General features: G+C 33.3%; 1 protein-coding gene across 4 annotated transcripts in view; it reads left to right on the forward strand.

Annotated features, from left to right (window-relative positions):
• The window catches only part of FOXP2 (forkhead box P2), a 673,365-nt gene that overhangs the window by 614,483 nt on the left and 48,182 nt on the right, over nucleotides 1–10,700 (forward strand). For all 4 annotated transcript variants that reach the window (XM_066262149.1, XM_066262151.1, XM_066262150.1 and 1 more), the window contains 3 exons: nucleotides 560–773; nucleotides 2,191–2,295; nucleotides 9,059–9,146. In XM_066262149.1, the coding sequence (XP_066118246.1) occupies nucleotides 560–773; nucleotides 2,191–2,295; nucleotides 9,059–9,146 (407 nt within the window). The remainder of the gene's footprint in view (nucleotides 1–559; nucleotides 774–2,190; nucleotides 2,296–9,058; nucleotides 9,147–10,700) is intronic.

Raw genomic sequence — 10,700 nt, forward strand, 5'->3', positions numbered from 1 at the left:
GATTCATAGAGTTAAGCATATTGTCTTATTCAGGACCTCAAAATGAAATCCATTTCATTTTGGATTTATCAAAATGAAATATCAAAATAACTGGAAAATTTTCAAATATACTTTTATATTTAATTGAGTGTTTATTGTTTTTTTTTCCTGACATTTATGTTAACTATCGCTTACTTCACTTTTTGTTTTCATTTCCTTTTATATTTATTTCCAAATATTTTTCTCTGATAAAAACTTACTGTTAACCAATAAGGAAAACCTATGTTAAAAGTTGAATAGTTTAATTTTCAAATAAAAATTGCTGGATTTTTAAAATTTAATCTTTGATATGATTCTGAATATTATTATTCTCCCTAGTATTCCCAAATGGACAGTCTTTAGCAAATAACTGCTTATTCGAGAGAAGAGCTATGGTGCTGATGGTGTAAAGTCACTTACTACTGTATGTTAAGTGTGCTGTAACATTACTTTTATTATTGACATCAATTCAGTAATAACACTAATCTCATCAGGTGAACTTTACCTTGTTATATTAGTGGGTCTTTCTTTCATTTTATAGCTGGCTTAAGTCCTGCCGAGATTCAGCAGTTATGGAAAGAAGTGACTGGAGTTCACAGTCTGGAAGACAATGGTATTAAACATGGAGGGCTAGACCTCACTACTAACAATTCCTCCTCGACTACCTCCTCCACCACTTCCAAAGCATCACCACCAATAACCCATCATTCCATAGTAAATGGACAGTCTTCAGTTCTAAATGCAAGGCGAGACAGGTAAATCTCAAGAGATTTATTCTATTATTTGTCACCAAATTTTACTTTTACCATCGGTACAACTGAAAATTATGATTGGTACTTAACAGGGCAAAATGTGCAAAACAGCAAACTAAATGGAAACCTTTAGATTATTTATCTTATATAGTATTTTTTATTACAAAAAGAAGTTCAAATGATAGAACTGTGATGGGTACAGTAGTAATTTGCCTGAAAAGGGTTATCTTTTAATAAGTGCATTTGGAATTATTGTGTCAGTACATTTTTATGACTAAGATACTGTGACTAATCTGAATGCCATGAGAACATATTACCATCTTTTTTAACTTAACCAATTTCAAATAATTAAAGATGCATACATAACTCCCTTAATACATGTTTCACACATATGCTTGGAAATCAGAGAATAGGTATTTAAACATGTAAATATGATGGAATTTATAAATGTATAAAAATAAACTTGTGATAATGTTGACTCATTTCATAAATAAAAATTACTTAATTTCAATTACCAACATCAAGTACATTGTTAGATAATTTTTAAAGTTGCTATTTTATTTGAGTTGTATAAAGACTGCCTTTGGAAGAGGAGCCCGTGTACTTTTGTCCATTTAGTTCCATTTATTCAGACATGTGGATACCTAATCAAGCCCTGTAAAGTTAGTAACATAGAATATATAAGCTAACATATTGCTCAACAGGAGAAGTATCTGGTCTTTATTGGAGTATCATGAAAAATGTTCTTGTTACCTTGCGTTATTATAAAATTGTATGCCCCTGAATGCTTTCACGCTTGTTTCAGTTGAGATTAATTTGATGATTATATATTTCAGAAGTTGGTTAATTTCTCTAGGATCTCTCTATCTGATATAATACTCACTTATCAAAAGTCTTTGATAATTGCAAAAGGATATAGCTAATGAACACTGTTCCAAAGTAGAATTTTTAAATCAACTGTTAAGCCTAGTAGAAATATATATGGTTCACGTGTAAATATTGAACAATTTTAATGTTTTTAATGCTCTTCTTTAAAAAGAGTATTTGAAAAATCTTATAAATATCTTAAAAATACAGGTTTTTTTTCCCACTTGACCACTTATGAATATATATTTTTTTATTTAGATTTAAATGTTACATTAAGGTCATATGGCAGGATTAGCATATGATATTATACAGTCCTCTTAGTTTTTCATCCTTTATTAGCAGTCATCTCTGGCTCTGTTTCTCCTCTAATTGGAACATCATCTAGCCTTGGCAGTTGAACTATTCAGTAGAACGATTAAATTTTTCCGACTGCTCTGAGCTAAATTGACCTGCTTTGACCTGTTTGTCACTGGTTGTAACCCGACAGGCTCTAGCAGCCTGCAATGATTACGGCTCTTTGAGATGAATCTGATGCCGTGTTCCTTTGCTGCAGCTCGTCACACGAGGAGCCTGGAGCCTCTCACACTCTCTATGGCCATGGAGTTTGCAAGTGGCCAGGCTGTGAAAGCATTTGTGAAGATTTTGGACAGTTTTTAAAGTACGTTTTTAACTTTTTTTTAGGGGAGGGAGTGGGTTATGTGGAAGTTAGGCACATTGTTTTAAATAAACAAAAGAAAGCCAAGGGAAGAAAGTCAAGGTCCATCGTGAGGCACACTGAGTTTTCTGTGTGTTGTAACAAGTGCATTAGTAAAGTCAGGCCAAGAAGTTTACCTTGCTATCTTTTCATGAGAATATTACAAATCATCCCTAGAAATTTTTCAGTGAATGAAACTATCAGCCTACTGTAAATAGTGTCATTAATAATTCGGAAATATGTTTGCAGATGCACTTAAGTATCAACTTTTCAATAAAAATTTCAAGTAAAATTATGTGAGAAGTCATATTATTTATACATATATTTTTTAAATGGACATATTTTACAGGTTTACTCATTTAAGTTGCATACTTTATATTTTTTATTTTAAATAATGATATTTAAAATGTATATTTAACAACAAGAATAGAAAATGAAACTTTATGGGAGCTAACATTGTAAGATTATGTTTTATCCACATTGACACCTGTTGCCTCAGAGTCATAAATAAACAAACCTGGATATATGTTTGCATGATAGATTATATGGCTTATTTAGCTGAAAATCAAAACTTGGTGTATCCTTAATTTCATCATACAGTGACAATTTAGTTTTTAAGTCTTAAGAAGTTCTTTTTCAAATGAGAATATGCATTTTTCATGGACATTTCCCGTTCACGATTCCATTATTCAGTAGTTCTAAACAGAGAGCTACAGATAGGCCTATGGAGATGAGTAACTTCACAGGCTGAGACTCTTATGTTGTCATGGAGCAGCTAACAGGGTGAATGAACTGTTTCATGCTTCATCAACAATTAAGTTAATTAGCTCATTTGAAATTGCACTGCTATTTTGCCAGGATGTTGGCAGAAACATCAAAAAGATGTGTTTACAAATGGTAGACTACAGGGTATAGAGAAAAAGCACCTTAACAAGACACAAGTACTTGGCATCATAATAACTTTATAACAGAATTACAGTAAGACTTTGACAAGGATTTTTAAACCTTCTTTCATTCCTGACCAATTAAAATAAAATGTACTTCCTGTATTGCTATGACTTTTTAAAACATCCTGACATGAAAATTTGCACTCCTATCGTACTCAGCCCGTTGGAAGCTACCATTTTGTTAGATATGAAGCGGATTTGACTCTTCTAAGCAAAGAAAGTGTTTAAAATGTTAGGCAACTTTGCTAAAGTTTTACTTTCTAGGGAAAGTAACATTTGTTAAAGTAAAGACAGCTCCTGCTGGTTAGGTCAGTTTGTTAAAAGCACATTCCAAAAGACAAGGGTTCAGATCCCTGGTCAGGGCACACGTGGGAAGCAACCAATGAATGCAAGACTGAGTGGAACAACAAATGACTGCTTCCCTTCACCTTCCCCTCTCTCTTCCTTCCTCTATCTACCTTAACAAAAAAATAATAATAATAAGCTCTGGCCTGAAAATTTAGTTGGTTGGTTGGAGCATCATCTCTGAGTGTGGAGGTTGCTGGTTTGATTCCTGGTCAGGGTACATGCCAGAACAACTTCCTGTCCCTTTCTCCTTTCTTCTCTTAAAACACAACAACAATATGAATATAGGGATATGATTTCTTTTAACAACAAATTTCTTCATTTGGATATATGTCTTTATCAAAATGTTATATTATTCCTTATCATTAAGATAATTTAGAGGACTAATGCTACTACTTCTTCAATGTTGTAATTTAAACTGCAGAATTGACCCAATCAGCCTATATTTTATTGCTTTCTAGTTGTCCTTTGTGACAAAATTCAAAATAAATTTTTAAGAAAATTAAGTATCTTTTTTTCAGGATGATTTCCTTTATAGCACATGAAAAGAAGCAGTTTTATTCATCTCAAATATTTATATATACTTTCATTGCTAACAAGATGAATATGAAAGCATTTTCTTTCAATTAAATATCAACTTAGGTTCCAAAGACTGACCATTTTCCCAACCCACTGACTTTATAGGGACGACAGGACAAATGAGAGCAGTTAAGGCCTTTCCTTTAGTTCACTTGTGTGATGGGCTTTCGATTCTCCACTGCTAAGGTCTGTGATAATTTCTGTTAATAGAACCAATGCCTGCATCCTGTACTGAAATGAAATAGTAATATGACATTTCCTTACTGGTACTGTGTTTTTCTTAAGATGTGTTTGAAATTTGAAAAGAAATAAAATAGTTCTATTAATTTCAGTTTATTTAGTGTCTGTGTAGAAAATGAAATGAAGAAGCTATCACCACTAATACAGATTTATCTTGGAAAGAAGATTTTGCTCTTATTTTGTAATAATGAAGAGAATTGAGAGTCCGGGCACAAAAATTGTCAGACAAGTCAAAAGGCTGTGAAAGGTTTTTAGCTCTCAGTGTTCTTGTTTATCTATTCTCTGGAAATTTTATAGCCAGTGTTTGTTATAAATGTTTTTTTTTTTTCCTAAGAAAATATTGTGGCATTTTTATTCTTGAAATGCACAAGAAATAAACTCTATAGCTTTGAATTTGACGTTGGTATCAGACAACTTAGTCATTGGTTTGAAATAAAAGCAAACTATCAATTATTACTACACTGCTCACAAAAATTAGGGGATCAGGGAACGTGCTGATACTCCATTACTTTCAGCCTTTTGTATAGTGCATTTTCCCCAATGAAATCAAAGTTAGTTTTGCATCTCATTTGCATAATTGAACAACTTTCTTTGACTTGTCTTTTGCTTTTCTGATATTCTCGTTTAATAATAAAAAAAATCAAATGCTTTTTTTAATCTTTTTATCGCTTCGCAGTCATTTTGAAATATCCCCTTATTTTTGTGAGTAGTATATTAAGCCAACATATGTGAAATAAATGATAGGAGAAAATATATTGAGTTCCAGATTCCCTTTCTCACATTACATTCCCAGGTCAGTAGAAACTTCCTCTGTTTTTGCCCAGCACCAGATGAAAGGCCACCTCAGGATAGGCGCTTATGTATAGCATTTATATTCTCAGTCGTATATGTATATACTTAATATTCAATAATATATATTCAATTGAAACATTATTTTCTATTGAATAAAAAAGAAACTTTAAGACTAAGTTAGAAACTGTTATTTGTAACAGACAGATAAAAGCAGAAAATAAAAAATGAAGAAGAAAGTCAAGACTGAAAAGGTGTTTGGGGAAAATTTTGAATTTTACTGTAAAGTTGGTGTTGAGAGAAGGTTATCATTTTTCTGACCACTAGTTGAAGATCTCACTAGATCACTAATACCATTTAATACCAGTTCTTCATTATTGTCTTATAGATGTCAAAAGTGTAATAATATCTGACAAAACTTTCATGTATTTTGGCTGAAAAATTAATTATCATTCCACTGGACCTAAGTCACCTTGAATGTAGATGGATTGACTTTTGGAGTTTAAACCAAAAGGTTTGCAATCTAACATTCCTGTTAGCAGACAGGAGTTCCAGAATTTGCGTGCACAGATGCCAGCAAACACAGCATGGTCTAGATACAAAGACGGATATACTGAAGAAGGTCAGAATGGTCAGTGTCCATAAAAGTATCAGTCTGGTAAAGAGTGATTGGTGATAAATGAATTAGGTTTATTTACGAAGACTAAATTTCTTAGGCTTGACACTATATTAAGAACCACAGAGAAGGTAGAGGAAACTGTTTTTTTAATGGAAAATTTGTTGTCTTTTTCCTGGTAGCTGACTAAAAATTATGCTTTGCTTAGTGTGTGTTGTCGATTTCTTTGTCTTTGACTAGGCAGCCTGGCTACAAAATTATGACCTCAAGAAGGCATTCTTTGAACTTGTCAGAATGTTGTTTCTTTTGGTGACAGTGCCCCCATCTCTCAAAACTAAGGCGTCTCACATAATCAGCTAAATGAATAGTGACAGCTAACATTTTGTATTTAAACTCCTGTCAGTGTTTAAACATAAAAAGCTTGATGCAAAATAAATCAAACACCAGTGATTTGCAAGTGAAACATTTTGTTAAAAAGTCTGACACAGTCAGATTTAAATCGGCTCCTTTTTAGCTTATACGATGCTATAACTTTAAATGAATTTGAAAAATCTAGAGTTTAAAATTGAATTGCTAATCTGGGGTGTATATAATTGAAGTTACCACATGCATTCATAACCTTAAAAGCTTCGGTAAAAAGAATTGTGTATTAAATAAATTGGAAGGATCTTTTTCTACTTTTCATCTTTCCGAAATGTTTGCTTAATTGTTTTTAGAAAGAATTTGACTGCCTATTTACATTTTTTTTCCTAATCCACACTACCTACCTAGCACACAGATTCAATGCAGTTTTGAAATAACGTCAGTAGACCACATCATTTATTCCATTTTGAAAACAAAAATCAATATACCTATAAAGTGACCCATAAATTAGAGCTGGCTCACACAGTGTTTGTTCAGTGCTGCCTTTCTGAATGCACCCTTTGCATTTTTTTCTTCACCTCTGTGTTTGAACTGCAGTCTCGGTAAGAAGCTCATTAGGGGACATTAGGGACTGGAGCTAACCAGAATTCCAGAGCTTGCTTTGCTCTTATTAATGCATAGTAGAGTAGAATGCATTTAAATATTTCATAGACATTCAGTAATTTGTGTGTAATCGTCTTGTTAGCAGACCAGTAGAAGTAGAACAGGCCTGTGAAATGGTGTTAGTGATTGCATGGGTAATTCACAGACCTTTGCCATCAGAAGGAGTATTATTGTTGGCTAGTAGGAAGCTGTGAGATAAAACTACCAATAAGTAAAAAGAGAAGCTTAATAAAGGTTTTGTAACAAGCATCTTCAGGGATAACAACCCTACTTGGCCATTTTGAAGCAGCTATAATTTATGACATAGACAATATATCAAATGCATAAGATAGTATTATGGAGCATTCATATGAAAAGGGTATTTGCAACATTAGTTCCAACTTCCTGCAAGGGACATGATTAAATGATTAATGAAATGTCCCTTTGCATATGCATTTTGAAACAGCAATTAGACACTGACTGAGAAAACCCACCAATCCTCTCATTTTTCAGCATTATCTCATTCTTGATTTATAAATCATAGAGAATTTTTGAACAGCAATATGTAGTACCTGAGATAGTTATAAAAACATAAAAGAGAATAATCTGGGCACAAAATAGTCACAAATACATAAATTCATCATTTAATGTTAATATTCAGCCTATTTATTTAGTCTTATTGCATTGTATTTATCGCCGACACTATTTCTGTACTTTGATTGGCATAATTAAGTAGGGAGAATGAATAGGCACTATTATTTTACATATCACTGGTAAACAATAGCATCGAAAGGAGAAGGGAGATGTGGCAGAGGTATGTGTGTGTTTTTCAAGTTCTCAGTAATCCACTGGAGGCTGTTCTATAAATGATCATTGAAGGGCTGCAAGCTAGCCTATAATTACAGGAGAGGAAGTGGCAGCTCTGGCATTTCATAACTATGTGTCCTCAAAAAGTGCTTTGTGAGTTTGTCACCAATGATAATTTAGATAGAGGCTCATTACTGAACATCACAACACTTTAAAAACCTTTCGCCTTCATACAGGAGAATAAAGGACTATTTTAATGGCAAGGTTCTTTTGTGTCCCACTGAAAAATTCAATCAAGACAAAACCTCATTGACTATTATTGTAGTCTACAGTCTCTATTCTAATAAAAGCTGTATAGATAAATTGAATAGATTTCTAAGACCCAAGTATATAATACAAACATTTTGTACTTTTTTTTTTTAGTTCTTTACGTATAGGATAATTATCACTAAGAAGTACACAAGTGTAAAAAAACCTTTTTAAAAGTGATTTTATGCAAAAGTAAATGTAGTCCTACAGCTGCCTTTTCTTTTTTAGGGGCCGTATATTCTGCTTATCTTGTGGCATTTACACCCTAGTCATTGTGTATAGTTAAAACATTTAAAAAATATTCATCATTTAAAATGATTGCAGAATAACTCTATTGCATGCTCCCCAAGAGTTCATAGTGAACAAAACCTTAATACAGCACCTTAATACAATTTTATTGTTCATTAAAATTTTGGTGAAAAAACTGAAAAACAATTTTTAAATATCATGTTAATTAAGAACTAGTGACCCTTTACATCATAAGCTAACCTCAGGTTTAACTTCAAGCCTCCTTTCCAGAAAGAGTGAGTGAATTTTAGTTTTCATTATAATCAGGTTCAGAACAGAACTGAGCCGAGTTGAGCTTAGGGCAGACAGGTGTATAGAAGTGCCTCTCCTTCAGTCTAACCACACACCTCAAACTTGACCTGATACACCTCCCTTTTTAGTCCTCAGTTCCCTTCAACCAAGAATGACACTTGTGTCAAGATACATAGAAGCTGTTGTTATGATCAGTGAGGAAGTATTAAAATGAACTGATTTAATTTTTCAAGAGAAGGGGCAGATGAAACAAGGTTTCTAACTGTTGAACTGAGATCTGCTAAGAAAGAAACCTATATATTTATAAATTAATTCTTCTCAGAAACATGATTTTAATTCTTTATATATACGGTACATACCGTATATGTCTATCTATATGTATTTTTCTTCATTCTTAATTTTAAGGAACTTTTAAATGTATAGTTTTAAGGTGTTCTTTATTCCCACTGTGGAGGAAAATATGACTTCAGTGTAATGCTTTTGAAGTAAAGCATATGCCACTGAGGTACACATCGCTTAACATTCTGTTTTGTGTCTCGTGTTTGTTTAGGCACCTTAACAATGAACACGCGTTGGATGACCGAAGCACTGCCCAGTGTCGAGTGCAAATGCAGGTGGTGCAACAGTTAGAAATACAGGTTTGTCAAATGCTAACTAAATGGACTTCTTTTTCATATTTCTGGTGGGTTGAATTGAGTATGGGCAGATTCTGAGAGTTTTTACTCAATGCCTAATAGAAATATGTGGACCCTTAGATTGTTTATCATGATGGCAATGATTGGTAACTCAAGATAGGTTGATATAGTTTAATGTACTTATCACTTAGACTTATATAACCTTTAGACTACATCATCTACATTTGCATATCCCAAAAGAGTCAAATCTAAGTTTTCTTTAATAGTGGTTTATACCAAACCCCTAGTTGGATTTATGGAGGAGACAGTTTTTACATGAGTCAATCATGATTTTTTCCATTTGATTGTATAGTATAGCAAAAAAATCTTACAGGGCCATGCCTGTAGTATATTACCTTGAGAAATACGTTTTCTTTTCTACCTTTTGTGTATTTTTGATTTAAAACTTGCAAAGTATTTTTAAGACTTGTCTTTACAGGGGTAATGGTGGCAAGTCATTTATAATATCTCAGATGGTAATATATGTATTGTATCAAATGCTGCTGATTTAAGTTAAAAATCTTAGTTAATATTGAAACAGTTTGGCCAAAAATAAACAGAACTCATAAAACTGATCCAAAAGCAATTATATCACCATATCATTCTTTTTATGTTTTTACTAACCCTTTCAGGCTTCCTCTAGTGTTTCAACTTAACGATTGTTTTTTCTCAATCAAACCAATACTTTGTTTTATTTAATTAAACATACAGTTTCTTTTTCTTCACACTTTACTACATCTTGAATTCTTTTAAATCCATCATGTCGTAGCTTTTTCCCAGAGAACTATTAAAAATATTTTATTTTGACTCGTAAAATAATCAAGGACACAAAAAAGCATCATTACTGATATAGTTTTAAAAAGATTTTTGTCAACCTGTTTACCATGTATGAAAGGCAGAGTAAAACATAAGAGTTCAGCTGATGATGACAGTCTGCAGTGTGACCAATTACGCCTTTTTTTTCTGCTGTGTCTGACTGATGGAAAAGTAAGGTCCGTCACTTGTAATGAGACCCGGTGCAAGTCTGTACGGCAAGTCCGTGGCAGAGTTCAGCATTTCACACTGCCTGGTCTCTGTCACTCTATTGAATTAGATTGATGATGGCAGATTGGAGGGGGCACTAACTGGACCTCAGTGGGAATGCATGAAGTGTGTAGACAATCCTGGCAGCCCTTCCTTTTGAGAACCCTTCACCCCTTCACAGCTGTTGGCACTAGTCCATTGCTAACAGCGTCCCCAGGACTTTAAAGAGACACCATGGGCCTTCTAATTTATGTTTTCAGTAACTTGTTACTGTCAAGGCAGCTGTGACCTCAATTCTCTTATTGACAAAAAGATGAAGTGTTATTTGTTTTCTCTGACCTTTTAACATAAGGAAAGCTATAAAAGTTTTCCCCCCTTCACAGCTAAAGTTGCATTTCCTCCCAGAGAAGTTCCCACTGACACAGACTTTTTATATGCAGGAACCATTACCGGGAGACAAGCTCAATGATAAGATGTATCACTGCAATAAAATAG

This window comes from Saccopteryx bilineata, chromosome 2 (genome assembly GCF_036850765.1).
Source record: "Saccopteryx bilineata isolate mSacBil1 chromosome 2, mSacBil1_pri_phased_curated, whole genome shotgun sequence".
Lineage (NCBI taxonomy): Eukaryota > Metazoa > Chordata > Mammalia > Chiroptera > Emballonuridae > Saccopteryx > Saccopteryx bilineata.